General features: G+C 42.8%; 1 protein-coding gene across 1 annotated transcript in view; it reads right to left on the reverse strand.

Moving 5' to 3' along the window:
* Positions 1 to 725: 725 nt before the first annotated feature.
* Positions 726 to 16,788, reverse strand: part of ZNF804B (zinc finger protein 804B) — a 275,236-nt gene continuing 259,173 nt past the window's right edge. Inside the window, exons 3-4 of the mRNA XM_072154276.1 lie at positions 12,491 to 12,621; positions 726 to 4,319 (exon numbers count right to left, since the gene is read on the reverse strand). Coding sequence (XP_072010377.1) covers positions 974 to 4,319; positions 12,491 to 12,621 — 3,477 coding nt within the window. The 3' untranslated portion in view covers positions 726 to 973. The remainder of the gene's footprint in view (positions 4,320 to 12,490; positions 12,622 to 16,788) is intronic.

The raw sequence follows: 16,788 nt of genomic DNA on the forward strand, positions 1-16,788 counted from the left end.
GTTGAGCCGAATAATTTTTAAAAAGAAGAACACTTTGTAAGGCAAACCAAATATTATGGGCTTGGATGAACATCCCTTTAAATACCAAATTCTTTATTAGGGGATGGACCCTTTTAAATTTTTTTCATGCCATTCTTTATGTGGTGTACAGTGTCTATAACTTGCTTCTGAAACCTAAAAAACTAAGGAAAACGTGTTCTTTCTGAAGTTTCACCTCTATGACCCTGACTGAAGAAGCAGAGGAGAAGGGAAAAGGGAGGAGAGGAGATGCAGGTGCAGTCATTTTATCTAATCTTTACAGAAAAACACTATATAACACAAAATATATCAACACAAGCGGTCCCCTACTTAAAGACGCCCAACTTACAGACGACCCCTAGTTACAGACAGACCCCTCTGCCCCCTGTGACCTCTGGTGAAGTCTCTGGATGTTACTATAGTCCCAGGCTGCAATGATCAGCTGTAAGGTGTCTGTAATGAAGCTTTATTGATATTCCTTGGTCTCACTGGGGCAAAAAAATTTTTAGTCTGGATCTACAATTATAAAATATACAGTTTTGACTTACATACAAATTCAACTTAAGAACAAACTTATGGAGCCTATCTTGTATGTAACCCGGGGACTGCCTGTATTGTGATCTCTATGGATATGTAATAAATTTAAAAAAAATTGAGAAGAAAATACCCAGAATTTTTTTTTTGCAGGTTCTGTAAACAGATTATTCTTTATTTTATTAAAAATAATAGCATTTTCTGCATAATAAATTCACATCATATACCTTACTGTATCAAAGGAACAATCAAGAGTTACAATAAACATAGATTCTTAAACTCGTGAAACTAAATTTCTATGGAGTCAACTAAAAATTATCAATGCTAAAAAAATAGGAAAAAAATGTAAACAAAACAAAACAAAAAAAGAGTGAATCTAATCTTCCTTATATAATGTCAGTACATCTCATTCTAGCAAATATTAATGGAGGTGACCAGGCCCAGAATGGTGGTGAAACTCCTGTCCTTGGAACAATGGGTGAATTAATGGGTGTAAGTGTAGGGTTGGGTGCATGCCCGTGTTGGGGTGAGGTGTAATGATGGTCGGGATGAGTGTTGCGTGAGGTATGGCTTGAATGGTCAGATGGGGAGGGTTAATGGCTGCTGTGGAAACTAAGTGTAGCGGGTGTGTCAATGTATGACCTATGATGGGGGGTGGGGTTGGAAATAGGGTTGGAGTTAACGACGAAGAAAGGTTAATCGGAGAAAACGGAGTCTGGGGGAAATGATTGAGATGTGGCAATGGGAAATGATTGACATGGGAGTGCATGGAAGCCGTGACAGCATAGCGTTGCATCAGTGCGTGGTGGATGGTGGTGATGGAGGGGTGGTGTTGGATAGAGACAGGCTGGATGGTTTGTGCGGTGGAGAAGACAGCCGAGCCGTTGGGTGGCAAAGCCTTGAAATGCTTGGTCAGCAGCTGTTTCTGCATATGCTGCTGTGCCTGCATTTGCAATATCTTATACTTATCGACTTCATCTGGGGAAAATGTAACTGGTTGTTGTGCTAAAGGTGAGCCGGATGACTTATGGTGCAACCTAGGGTCCATTTTCCTAAAATCCTGCATAGTACTATCATAAAAACATTTTAGATTTCCATCAACAAGACTTGATTTTGTATTTACATCAGGCTGCCCCAATCTCAAAGGTTCTTCTTTGGTCTCTGGTGAAAAGATTTCACCGGGATGTCTGAGAGAGGGCAATGGACAGGAGAAGTTAAGGTGACCTGGGTCAGGGCTTTGCATAATTGGTTGCTCTGCAGGAATAAATTGTCTTTTTTGTCCCTCAACTTCAGTTCTGGTCAAAACTAGGACTTCACAGTCTTCCAACCCGTTGTTTAGACAGTTGCTTATTAAACCGTCCTCAGTACAAAGATCTAAATTATCACTACTAGATTTTGCTTGATCATGCAATGGAGCTTTTACCTCCTTAAATTCTACAGTTTTACATCTTAGAGGAGAAGGACTTTCCAAAGGTTCATTCAAGTCCATATCATGTTCTTTTAGTCTATTGTTGCCTTCCACTGTGTGCACTGATGTCTTTTTGGCCTCTAAAAGCAAGTCTGAAGGCAACGGATCTAGCGCATTGTCATTTTTAGGTTCTACAATATTTTCGGAAGTACTTTCCCCACAGTTTATCAAAATAGGAGTCACATCTTGGGAATGACCCAGAAGGAAGTCTTTTGTGGCACTACCATCATAATGAACTGCAGGGACTGGGCTTCTAGAGGGATTTGGAAGGGCGGTTATTTCTTCAGAGGAAGCACTAGAGTTATTAAGCCTTGACTCAACAGTCACAAAACCTTCTGTATTACCCTCTTGTATGGAATTTAGATTGTTTGCAACAGGATCGATTTCCAGGACATTTTCTTTTTTCCTAGATCGATGTTGGTTCCTCGCATGTTTGGCGCAAAGCCAATGCTCTAAATACTCATTCCTTGGTATCTCACAAAATGTGTTGTGCTTATGATGTCTCCATTTGCAATTGAGTTCCTTATCGTCCTTTATGTAGTCGCTTTTAGAAGACATATCATTTTTGTGCTTTGCAGATCTCCAGTTTACTCCATTCAAGGAAGCCGATTGAGTTGATGACCGGTTGAGATCCTTGTATCTACAAGATGAACCACTACTCATGGAAGAACTGGAATAGGACAACTGTGAGGATGATGTTTTATGGGATGTATCTGAACACGCATCACTGTCAGAGTCCTTCCAACCAGCACTATTTTCCCACGAACAACAATCTTCCTGACGACTCACCGGAGACATTTTTGAGCTACATGATTTGTCCTTCAGAAAACCATCTCGGTGTAGATATCTCTTCCTTTTACATTTCTCCTTAGACTGTATATTTTCTTTAACCACGCAATGATTGGATTGATCATGGGAAGACCTTTTGCGTTTTCTTGAATGGTAGCTATCACTAATAAAACATTTCTCCGAATAGTTGGAAATTTGAGATTCCTCTTCGTTCTTGGCCTTTTCTTTGAATCTCGTTGATGTCAGGTCACAATTAGAGCTTTCTATGTCTTTCTCTGCCAAGTCTAGGTTCTCGTCATTCTTTGGCTCGAAAGATGGACTATCCATTCCACTTTCTACATTTACACCTGAGGTCCTGTCCTCGTAGATTCTACTACGCTCATTACCGTCTTTGTATTTTCCCGTTTCTCTGTCGTTTGGCTTCCCCGTCTTATTTTTTGGAGAGCATTTAAAATCAAAATATAATGGGTTGCAGGCATAAGATATCGAAGGCTGAGTTTTTGTAAACAAGACAAGTTCGGTGGGCCACTGGAGAATGGTATTGCCATCTTTGCTCAAAACACTAAGAAAAGATAGTGCCTTGGCTTGAGTATTGGTATTTACAGATTCGCCTAATGAGTGTTCTGGGGCTGGGCTATCACTTGGGTTTACGTGAACATCATTAGATGCCTCACAATTGCCTTCTTTTGAGTCACAGCTAGACTCATCGTCGGCGTGTTTTTGTGAAAGTAAATTGGAAAAATGCTCAATTAATATTGCATCTGCAACTGTGTGCTTGCTGGAACCAGTCTCTGGTACGCCGCTCTGCATTTGGCAACCGTCTTCTGTTGTCGTCTCCGAAGTTGGCTCAGCCTCCGTAGGAACGTTTACTTCGTTTTGACTCGGTTGATCTGTGTAACTAGTGTCTGGAGAATGCATTTTTGCTGTTATGTTTGATTGGGCCGTTTCGATGTGTTCCTTTGAGTTTTCCTGACTGCCTTTGTCATCTTTTAACTTCTCTGGATTTGCAGGCATGTTGTCTGGCAGGGACGTGTCTGTTTCATCCGGTTGAGTCAACGCGCTGGTTTCTGCCGCGCTTTCATTTAGGTGTGCATAGTGTCGAAAGCTTACAGACATTTGCTTTGCTTTATGATGGAGAAATTGGTTGTATTCATTTACCTCCTCCACGCTCTCGTTGAAAACCGATGCTGAAGAATCGAGCTTGAGCAGGGCCTTCTTAGAGAAGCAGAACGAGACGCCTGCCCTATTGTTGACACTGCTGCTATTCGAGAGGGGAACTTGTACCTGGTTTTGACTTCCAACAAAGCAGCAGCTGCCGTCTTTCAGAACCTCTCCGTCTAGCGAAATGTCTGCTTTCTTATCTTCGGCGCTGTCGTTGCTGGTGATGGTTTTTGGACTGCACATAACTTCACATCTCAGGTTTTCAAATTTCTCATCCTTTCCGGTGACAACATCTTCCTTGGGTCCCTTCAATCTGGGTGCTTTAAATAATGGAACCTCTTGGGCAGCACTGCGAGAAAAAAAAACACAAAATGAATTATTTTTATTATTATTATCCTGAATAATTAACCACTATTATGCCAAAACTTTTTGTAATTTATTATAGCTAACAAGCATACAGTCAACTATATCTCAGGCTTCCAAAAACCCATGCTATAAGACTGTTTTGAAAATCATATGGATAGATTACTTCAAAGGAGGGTCCATGGAAATCGGTATCCCTGAGTGTCCCCATGACCTTTCACCATAAATAGAGCTATCCTGCTGAAAATTGTCTACACAGTCCTACAAAACTTCCGGTGACCTCTTAAGGGTCAGGTCCTTATTATAGCTGCTTGAAACCAGCCTTAGAGAAATGTCCATCCAAAGCAGAGAAAAGGTTAACCAGTGACCATACAGCTAAATTTGGAAACCAGCAAGGCCTTATAGATCCATATTTAAAGGACATCTACCACTAGGATGAAGGATTGTAAACCAAGCACACAGACATACTGGTGTGTGCCCCCTCTTGCAGGATATGCTCTTCTTTTAGCTTCCTATGCCCTGTTTTTTAAGAAAAAAAAGGCTTTTAAAAATTATGCGAATGAGCCTTACAGGCTCCGGGCTCAATTAACACAGTCTAGAGCTCCTTAGACTCATTTGCATAATTTTAAAAGCCTTTTTTTTTTTAAAAACAGGGAATAAGAAGATAAAAGAAGAGCAGATCCTGCCAGAGGGGCACACACCAGTAGGTCAGTGTGCTTGGTTTACAATCGTTCATCCTGGTGGTAGACCCCTTGAAATGACTCCTTCTATAGGTCTTTTTACTGTCTAAGTTTTCATGGAACGCCTATAGCTTGATACCTATATACCTATATTATATTAATGAGAAATTTCAACTGAAAAATAAAGAGATTTCCGATGAAGCGCCATTGACTAGAAGCGGATAATTACTGGTAATAGGAGGGGTCACATCGTAACCATCTCCTCGTGAGACGCTGCTCCGAGCTTAATTCCTAGTATTTCATTATTACTCCATTCCTTCCGGTTACTGACTACTTAATTATAGCCGTCAGAGAGTGTTTGTTTAATCAGAACAATTACATTTCGTCTTATTGCGGATATATTTAGTTGTGAAATGATGGTTTTAATTATATCAGTCCTTCAGTTAATGCGGCATTTACATGGCACATTATATGCTATGAGTGCCGTATACCTACATTGTTATGAAAGCTAATGACTTAATTACCGGAGCTTTTAAAGAGATATTACTCTTTGCATGACAAAAAAAAAAAATACCGTCAGGATTAACCCCATAACGACCGGGCCCTTTTTCGTTTTTGCGTTTTCATTCCGAACCTTCAAAAATCCATAACTTTTTAAATTTTTCTCATGTATATAGCTGTGTGAGGGCTTGTTTTTTGCGTAACAAATTGCACTTGTTGGTATTTAATATTCTATGCCGTGTACTGGGAAGCAGGAAAAAATCCCAAATGCAGTGAAATTGGTGAAAAAATGCATTTGCGCCGATTTCTTGTGGGCTTGGATTTTACGGCTTTCACTGTGCGCCCCAAATGACATATCTAGTTTATTCCTTGGGTTGGTGTGATCATGTGGAAACCAGATTTGTATGGGTTTTATAATGTTTTCATACATTTACAAAAATTAAAACCTCCTGAATAAAAAAAAATGCTTCATTTTGACATTTTCTGGTGCTAATGACTTCTTCATACTTCGGGGTTTGGAGTTGTGGGTGGTGTTTTTTGCCACATGACCCTATCACTAGCCACATGACCCTATCACTAGCCACATGACACCATCACCAGCCACATGACCCCATCACTAACCACATGACACCATCACTAGCCACATGACACCATCACTAGCCACATGACCCTATCACTAGCCACATGACCCCATCACTAGCCACATGACACCATCACCAGCCACATGACCCCATCACTAACCACATGACCCCATCACTAGCCACATGACCCCATTACTAGCCACATGACATCATCACCAGCCACATGACCCCATCACTAGCCACATGACCCCATCACCAGCCACATGACCCCATTGCTAGCCACATGACACCATCACCAGCCACATGACCCCATCTCTAGCCACATGACCCCATCACTAGCCACATGACCCCATCACTAGCCACATGACCCCATCACTAGCCACATGACACCATCACTAGCCACATGACCCCATCACTAGCCACATGACACCATCACCAGCCACATGACCCCATCACTAGCCACATGACACCATCACTAACCACATGACACCATCACTAGCCATATGACACCATCATTAGCCACATGACCCCATCACTAGCCACATGACACCATCACTAGCCACATGACACCATCACTAGCCACATGACCCCATCACTAGCCACATGACACCATCACTAGCCACATGACCCCATCACTAGCCACATGACCCCATCACTAGCCACATGACACCATCACTAGCCACATGACCCCATCACTAGCCACATGACACCATCACTAGCCACATGAAACCATCACCATCCACATGACCCCATCACTAGCCATATGACACCATCACTAGCCACATGACCCCATCACTAGCTACATGACCCCATCACTAGCCACATGACACCATCACCAGCCACATGACCCCATCACTAGCCACAAGACCCCATCACTAGCCACATGACCCCATCACTAGCCACATGACCCCATTACTAACCACATGACACCGTCACTAGCCACATGACCCCATTACTAACCACATGACACCGTCACTAGCCACATGACCCCATCACTAGCCACATGACACCGTCACTAGCCACATGACCCCATCACTAGCCACATGAACCAATCACTAGCCACATGACACCGTCACTAGCCACATGACCCCATCACTAGCCACATGACCCCATTACTAACCACATGACCCCATCACTAGCCACATGAACCCATCACTAGCCACATGACCCCATTACTAACCACATGACCCCATCACTAGCCACATGACCCCATTACTAACCACATGACACCATCACTAGCCACATGACACCATCACTAGCCACATGACCCCATCACCAGCCACATGACCCCATCACCAGCCACATGACCCCATCACTAGCCACATGACCCCATCACTAGCCACATGACCCCATTACTAACCACATGACACCATCACTAGCCACATGACCCCATCACTAGCCACATGACCCCATCACTAGCCACATGACACCATCACTAGCCACATGACCCCATTACTAGCCACATGACCCCATCACTAGCATGCACACACCAATACAACTGCCATGAGATTCCTACAGGATTCGGTTACAGGCAGACCCCGGGTTACATACAAGATAGGTCCCATAGGTTTGCCCTTAAGTGGAATTTGTATGTAAGTCGAAACTGTATATTTTATAATTGTAGATCCAGACCAAAAAAAAATTTGCCCCAGTGACATTTGGAGTTTCTAATTTTTTTGCTGTAATGGGACCAAGGATTATGAATAAAGCTTCATTACAGACGCCTTACAGCTGATCATTGCAGTCTGGGACTATAGTAACATCCAGAGACTTCACCAGAGGTCACAGGGGGCAGAGGGGTCCGTCTGTAACTAGAGGTCGTCTGTAACTAGGGGTTTTCTGTAAGTCGGGTGTCCTTAAGTAGGGGACCGCCTGTATTTAAAAAAAATTAATATGTCAAATCTCAAATATTAAGAACTAATAACCAAATATTTCCTTGTGTCTAGAGACAAATCATGGGAGCAGAATTAAAAATTGTTCTATATGGACTCCTTTTCAAGTTTGAGAGCAGGAAAGAGTTAAAGTGGCAGTAGGGTGCACAAAAGAAATGAGCTTGAATAAAAGTGCATGTGACTAGCACTGATCTTACACTTCGGCTTTGTCTAATTTATGTCCTTTTCCAAGGATTTGGGCCAATTATTTCGTGCACCTTGAAGCTATTAGATCCTCTTTGTTAGAAGGTCCTTTTTTTATCCATTTTAGGACCTGTCAAGGGACACCCCCACCTATGGCTTCAATGATCGGTAACAGAAGAAGCTTTTTTGTTCCACTTTTATATATATTATAGTCATGTGTGAACTTTAGTGCTATTGTGTGGACCCGTTTAGGTTCGGGTTTCCTGAGCTCGGCAGAACCTTGAACTAAGGTTTGGGTACAATGAACACCTACTGGTAACACCCATGATCAGTGCTGGGACCGTTCAGTGGGGGTCATTTACTAAGGGCCCGATTCGCGTTTTCCCGACGTGTTACCCGAATATTTCCGATTTGCGCCGATTGTACCTGAATTGCCTCGGGATTTTGGCATGCGCGCGACAGAAATCAGGGGGCATGGGCGAACGAAAACCCGACGTATTCGGAAAAACCGCTGCATTTAAAAACGGAAAATGTGTCGCTTGGGAAGCGCTTACCTTCACCTGGTCCAGCTCGGTGTATTCCGGTGCGTTCAGATGATTTTCAGCGCAGCAGCACCACCTGGTGGACGGCGGAGGAACTACCTTCATAAATCCCGTCCGGACCCGAATCCTGTGCAGAGAACGCGCCGCTGGATCGCGAATGGGCCGGGTAAGTAAATCTGCCCCAGTGTGTTCATCCTTTAAATGCCGCTAACAAAGCGATGGGGTGCAATGAAATCCGGGTTTGGGGACCTGAATCTGCAATGTTTGGCAGCGACCCAGGGTTCGCTGAACCTCAATTGTGTCCAAAAATTGTTACATTTTGCCAATTTTGTTAAAGCTTTTTAAGCTAGTTCTAAGTGCTGAATAACACAGGAACTTTCTGTACAGGATTTCTGTCATTGTAACTGAGTTATTTTTTTTATGGTGTTCTGCACTTTTTATTGACTACATTTTTAGGGGGTTTTTTATAAAGTTTTTGAGGATGAGTCAAAAATGTGAAATTCCCTATTGTACGGATGTAACTAGGAGAGGCCGGGCCCCATGCAGAAATCTGTTATGGGGCCCAGCCTCTCCTAGTTACGACCCTCCAATAGGGAATTTCACATCTTTGTTTAACTCATCCTCTAAAACTTTATAAAAATCATTTAAAAAACATTGGGGCAGATTTACTTACCCGGTCCATTCGCGATCCAGCGGCGCGTTCTCTGCGGTGGATTCGGGTCGGGCCGGGATTCACTAAGGCAGTTCCTCCGACGTCCACCAGGTGGCGCTGCTGCGCTGAAGTTCCCCGAAATGCACTCAAGTTCACCGGCCTATTCCTAGTGAAGGTAAGTGCAAGTCTCGCGACCCTTTTTTTTTTAAAATGCGTCGGTTTTTCCGAACTCGTCGGGTTTTCGTTCGGCCACGCCCCCCGATTTCCGTCGTGTGCATGCCGGCACCGATGCGCCACAATCCGAACGCGTGCGCCAAAATCCCGGGGCAATTCAGGGGAAATCGTCGCAAAGCGGAAATATTCGGGTAACACACCGGGAAAACGCAAATCGGGCCCTTAATAAATGACCCCCAATGTATGGATATTTGTAAAATCACACACAGTTATATACTCCAATCCACACAAACAAAATTCTACACTCATACACACATTAATACTCTCTTACACACATACACACCTGTATAAACTCACACATTTATACACTAATACAGGCAGTCCCCGGGTTATGTACAAGATAGGGTCCGGAGGTTTGTTCTTAAGTTGAATTTGTATGTAAGTCGAAACTGTATATTTTATAATTGTAGATCCAGACAATTTTCATTCTTTTGCCCCAGTGACAATTGGAGTTTCCAATTTTTTTGCTGTAATGGGACCAAGAATTATCAATAAAGCTTCATTACAGACACCTTACAGCTGATCATTGCAGCCCGGGACTATAGTAACATCCAGAGACTTCACCAGAGGTCACAGGGGGCAGAGGGGTCCGTCTGTAACTAGGGGTCATCTGTAAGTCGGGTGTCCTTAAGTAGGGGACCGCCTGTAAATACATTATATAATCACTTGTAGCAGCTTATTTACCAGGGCTTAGGCACCGGAGCACTGGCGTAGTGTCCGGATGGTGGGGCAGCATCATACGCTAGTGCACCAAGCTTCAGCGTATGATAAAAGTTCCTCAATAACTTTCATTTGTGGAAACTGGGAAACCCCTTTCATGCCGTAGATTCAAATTTCAAGTTAATATTTTATTTTTATATGTTTTTTTATTCTATTATTTTTTAGCTTCTTCTTTTTGAGAAAAATATTTTTCGCCTTCCATACATACAACACATCCCCCAGGCTTTACAGTAGTGTTGCTTTATGGTGGGGACGCTGGAATCTTTTGGTGACAAAATGTAGTAAAAAGGAATTTTTTTTTGAAAATTTACAATTTTTCCAATTTATTTTTATTTTTTTCAAAATTTTACAATTTTCTTATTACTAGGCGTTTACTTTTACGGATGTTTAAACAACAGTTTTGTATAGTTTATTGTAATGTTTTTCAAGTTTTTTTTTCTTTTTTTTTGCCATTGTATTTATTACAAAACACTGCAACAATGTTGCAGTGCATTATATTTTAAACGAATAACCAATTAGGATCTGCGTTTGCTCTAATATCCATATTATGACATTATTATTGTTATTATTATTATTATATCCATACACAGCAGCCTGGGGGCCATTGTTAGGTATCTGGTTACCATGACAATCCAACCGAGCATTGTCAATGTTACCTGCATCATAAAACCTCGTCATTGTAGTTACCGTATATACTCGAGTATAAGCCGAGGCCCCTAATTTTTACCACAAAAACCTGGTAAGGCCTATATTTTTTTTACCCGAGTATAAGCCGAGTTTGGGTTTTCAGCACTAGGCTTATACTCGAGTACATATGGTATTTCCTATCATAGGTGAGAGAAAAGAATTTATGTGCATAAGCCATGAATTAATCACAATTTAATTCTGACTACCCTGCCCTGTGTGCCGGTTGGGTGGGGATGGGGCAGTGTTGGGCCTAAAAACAGGTTTACAAGGTGTGACTTTTGTACAATTCCTGGAATTGTGACTTCTAAGTCCCCTGTATTGCAGGAGACATGAGCAGACCCCATGGTCAGGTGTGGCCTCCGGACCCGGACATATGGCTAGAACTGCAAATCCGGCAAGGTAGGTGCTAGGGCCATGAGTTGGCTGTATTGGCTGTTTGACCGCTAATACAGAAATATGTCCGGGTCATTGCTCCTCCATTTATTTGCCCTTAAAGGGTTTATCCCAAGTTTGGGGCATGCGATAGGTGGCTCAGTGGTCAGCACTACAGCCTTGCAACACTGGGGTCCTGGGTTCAAGCGCCATCCAGGTCAACATTTGCAAAGAGTTTGTATATTCTCTCCGTGTTTGTGTGGGTTTCTTCCGGGTCTTCCGGTTTCCTCCCACACTCCAAAACATACTGGTAGGTTGATTAGATTGTGAGCCCCATTGGGGACAGGGACTGATTTGGCAAACTCTGTGCAGCGCTGCGTAATCTGTGTGCGCTATATACATAAAGGAATTATTATTATTATTATAACAATGTGATGAGTGGGGCTCCAGCTACTATCGATCACGAGTTACAAACTCCCAACTGATCACGGGAAAGGGGATCCTGTTCTCACTAATTAATGGAGTGGCAGGTAGCGCATGCATCCTGATGTTCTATACAATACAATGGGAGTAAGAGCATTGGAGATACCTGAGCGCTGTGCTCTATAATTCTCCGTTGCTCCCATATCAATGAATAAAGTGGCAAGACTCATGTCCGACCAACATCTCCATCAATTATTGAGAACAGGACCCCCTATTTTCCAGACTGCTGGGGGGGGGTCCTGTTCACATGATCAATAAGAATCAACATAAATCCCAGCAGTTGGACCCCTCAACCATCAGATTACTATCCCCAAAACCTGTGGATAAATCAAACTTGGTACAACCCCTTCAACTTCTGCTGAGTTGCTTGATTTTTTTTTAGTTGTCAAAGTTTTTTTCTTTACATACAATGTATTACAAGTTTAAAAAACAATCCTCTCTCTTACCAGGATTTTACGGAATGTGAATGTGGCTTTAATTGCACTGGATATATTGAGCCGATTCATGTTCTATCACTGCACATGTGACATAAGTAAATCATCCAAAAACGGAAGAAAATAAACCCCTCCCCCCCCATCAGAATGTATTGTTTGGTGTAGTCGTAGTCAGCCCGAGCCCCTGATATCTCACCCGTCCGGTTGCTTGCGCAGCTCCGCCAGCTGATGGAGACGCTTGAGCGCTTTCTCCTGCTTTTTCTCATCCTTCCAGGACTTTGAAGCCACATTGCGAGCAAATTCTCTTTGTTTCAGTTCTTTTAATCTCTGCAGGAAAAAAAACAAATACGTGTGACATGTCTGCGGATGGGGGGGAGGCGGCGGCTGTAGGACGGCGCATGTACCGCGGTGTATGTCTATTATATTCCCGTCATTTACAGACTCTGATGTTACAGCAGAAAACAGAATGTGCAACTTACAAGGAATTCAGGAGATCAAAAGACGAGGGAGCGTAGAGAAGCGTAATTCGTGTCGCCATCGTATTACAGGGGCTTATTACTAACAGTTCCACCAGTATCCCCCAACCAAAGTACTTTTTTGGCTGCTTCCTCTTTTGCTGCATAACCTTATATTAAACACCTCAACTACTGCACTACTACTGCATAACACACATATCAGCTACTGCAGAACCTCATAACAGGGGCGTAACTACAGTGGTAGCAGCCATAGCAGCTGCTATGGGGCCCACAGTGTCACAGGGCCCTCTCATCTAACCTGACAAACTAAAAAGTGGAGGATGTGCACCATTATATACATATTATGCTGCACATTGTACATATATGTGATGTATATATGCTGTATGTGTATGTATACAATATATGATGTGTAACTCACACAAGTGAGTATAGAAATAAGTATATTTTTGAAGTGGGAAGGGAGGCCCCATTCAGAAGCCTGCTATGGGGCCTTGCCTCTTCTAGTTACGCCACTGCCTCATAATACAAACTTCCGCTTTAGTTAAACATAATACACACCTCAGCTGCTGCAGAACCTCATAATACAAACCTAAGCTTTTGCCAAACATCATAATACACACCTCAGCTGCTGCAGTACATCATAATACAAACTTCCGCTTCAGTTAAACATCATAATACACACCTCAGCTGCTGCAGTACATCATAATACAAACTTCCGCTTCAGTTAAACATCATAATACACATCTCAGCTGCTGCAGTACATCATAATACACATCTCAGCTGCTGCAGAACCTCATAATACAAACTTCCGCTTCAGTTAAACATCATAATACACACTTCAGCTGCTGCAGAACCTCATAATACAAACCTAAGCTTCTGCCAAACATCATAATACACACATAAACTGCTTCAGAACCTCATAATACAAACCTCAGCTTCTACTTAACATCATAATACACATCTCAGCTGCTGTAGAACATCCTTATACAAACCTCAGCTGCTGCAGAACATCATAATACACACCTCAGCTGCTGCAGAACATCATAATGCACACATCAGCTGCAGTACAAACTCCTAATACAAATCTCAGCTGTGGCAGAGCTTCATAATAAACACCTCAGCTGCTGCAGAAGCTCCTAATACAACCCTCAGCAGCTGCACAACAGTATAATAGACCTCAGGTGCTACAGAACCTCATACTACACACCTTAGCTGCTGAAAAACATCATACTACACACCTGAGCTACTGTACACAATCATAATAGACACCTCATTGTTGCACAATCTCCTAATACAAACATCAGCTGCAACGGAGCCTCATAATACATGACTTAGCTGCTGCAGGACAGCATAATATACGCCTCAGCTGCCGCAGAACATCGTAGTACACACCTCATCTGCTCCAAAACTCCTAATACAAAACTCAGCTGCTGTGGACCCTCGTAATACAGACCTTAGCTGCTGCAGAACATCATAATACACACCTCAGCTGCTGCACAAACTTCTAACACACACCTCAGCTGCTGCAGAACTTCATAATACCCACCTCAGGTGCTGCAGACCATCATTATACACCTCAATTGCTGTAAACAATCGTAATCCTACACAATCCTAATACACACTTCAGCCTTTGGAGAACTACACATATCAGCATTTGCAGATAATCATAATGCACAAAAAGAGCTTCTGCAGCAGTCCATATAGTCTATATATCATTACACACAATGGGGCAGATTTACTTACCCGGTCCGCTCGCGATCCAGCGGCGCGTTCTCTGCGGTGGATTCGGGTCCGGCCGGGATTCATTAAGGTAGTTCCTCCGCCGTCCACCAGGTGGCCCTGCTGCGCTGAAAAGCATCTGAATGCATTGGAATTCACCGAGCCGGACCAAGTAAAGGTAAGCGCGTCCCAAGCGACACTTTTTTTGTTTTAAATGCGCCAGTTTTTCCGAATCCGTCGGGTTTTCGTTCGGCCATGGCCCCCCGATTTCCGTCGCGTGCATGCCGGCGCCGATGCGCCACAATCCGATCCCGTGCGCCAAAATCCCGGGGCAATTCAGGGAAAATCGACGCAAATCGGAAATATTTGGGTAACACGTCGGGAAAACGCGAATCGGGCCCTTAATAAATGACCCCCGATGCAGCCGTGTTATAAACTACAGGAATATAAGAAGACACTTCTGTGTTCTGTTGCATTGTGGTGTTACATAGTTGCAACATTTTGGACACATTTTATTATTCTTATAATTTACAGTAGAGGGGACATGATCCTATATATATATATATAAATCTGTATATTATATATTCTGTGAGCGTACAGACCAGTGTATACAGCGCGGCTGATTTCATGCAGCAGAGGTTTGTGTTTGCAGGCGATCTATCTATGACAGTCAGCCCGGGCATATCAATTAAGAGTAAATTAGCAATAATCCTGTGTGCCATGCACAGACAGCCCGCAGCACCAGCGCTCTATCATATCATCACTTTGAATAGCGTTTGTTAAGGGACTGACGCTACATTACACAGAAATCTGCCCAAAGTTATGAACACAGAATATACAGAATATTCAATGCTATTTTTTTTTTCAATCTATAACACAACGAGCAATGACACAAGGACTTTAACTTAATTTTATATAGTAATATATTTATTTTATAGTGAATTTATGCTCAGAGCAGAAGAGGGCCACATCTGCCAATCGTGCCTCAGGCGGCAAATTACGGATCTCTGAGAGGGGAGGCAGATCACCGAGAGTAAGGACTTGCCAAATGCTAGAAAACCAATGTAATTGACAGGCAGAGCGGTGCAGCACAGACCCGTCTGCATGACACAGGCTGGTGTGATGTCATGACGCGCGCCGCTACAGTGTCTGCACAGTACTGTGTCACAGGAGACATGCTGCTGGCAAGAGAAGAAGAGAAAAGTCTGTGGCGGCTGGGAGTATTGGAGGTAAGTGTTAATTTTATTATTTTTCACAAGGGGCCAGTGTATACTATATGTATATACTATATAAGGGGGTCCTGCATCTATATAGTACCAACTGGGGTCTTGTCTGTATATACCAGCTACAAGGGTCCTGCCTGTATATACCAGCTACAAGGGTCCTGCCTGTATATAGTATCTATGGGGGAGAGGATCCTGGCTGTATATACTATCTATGGGGGAATAGGTCCTGTCTGTATATACTATCTATGGGGGAGGGACCTGACTTTTATATAATTATCGGTATATTAATTGTAGGATCTGGTATATATAATAAATTGTGGGTGCTGCAGATACTTTAATTTGTTCGGTGGACTTTACATAGGATGTTTTATTTGTCTGCTCAGATGAGTTGTTAGGAGTATAAATTATTTAGGAGCACAGTATTGTTATCCAGGTGACATTATACTGCAAGTGACTGTGCTATTTTTTTAGGTGCACAGTGTGGGGATTTGGGGACATGGAGCTAAAGACATAAGGTGGAGAATTCAGCAGTGAGTCACACCAGGAGAAATCGTAATGAAGTCCTCTTCCTGATGGAGCAAATTGTGACCTGAGAGGTACAAGATGCAATTCCAATATTGCTCATCTGTCGCTCCCTTTTTCTTGATGTTTCTTTCACATTCGGATGAATGGTAAGCAGGACCATCTATGAGTCGCCCACGACTCGGATCTTCCTGTATGTTGGACTGTACCACACAGACTGTACACGGGGAAGAGTAGGGGGCAGAAACTCCTATCACAGTTGTTAATATTAATTACACCAACTGAAGTCACACAGTATAAGGAGATCACAGCTCAGCCTCCCTGACTGTATACTTATGATATGAAGAATATAGATGAAGAGGATGATCACAGTTACTAATAATAATGACACAGGTTCCTGTCACACAGGTATAAGGAGATCACAGCTCAGCCTCCCTGACTGTATACTTATGGTATGGAGAATATAGATGGAGAGGATAATCACAGTTACTAATAATAATTACACAGGTTCCTGTCACACAGTTATATATAAGGAGATCACAGCTCAGCCT

Source organism: Engystomops pustulosus, chromosome 5 (assembly GCF_040894005.1).
Source record: "Engystomops pustulosus chromosome 5, aEngPut4.maternal, whole genome shotgun sequence".
NCBI lineage: Eukaryota > Metazoa > Chordata > Amphibia > Anura > Leptodactylidae > Engystomops > Engystomops pustulosus.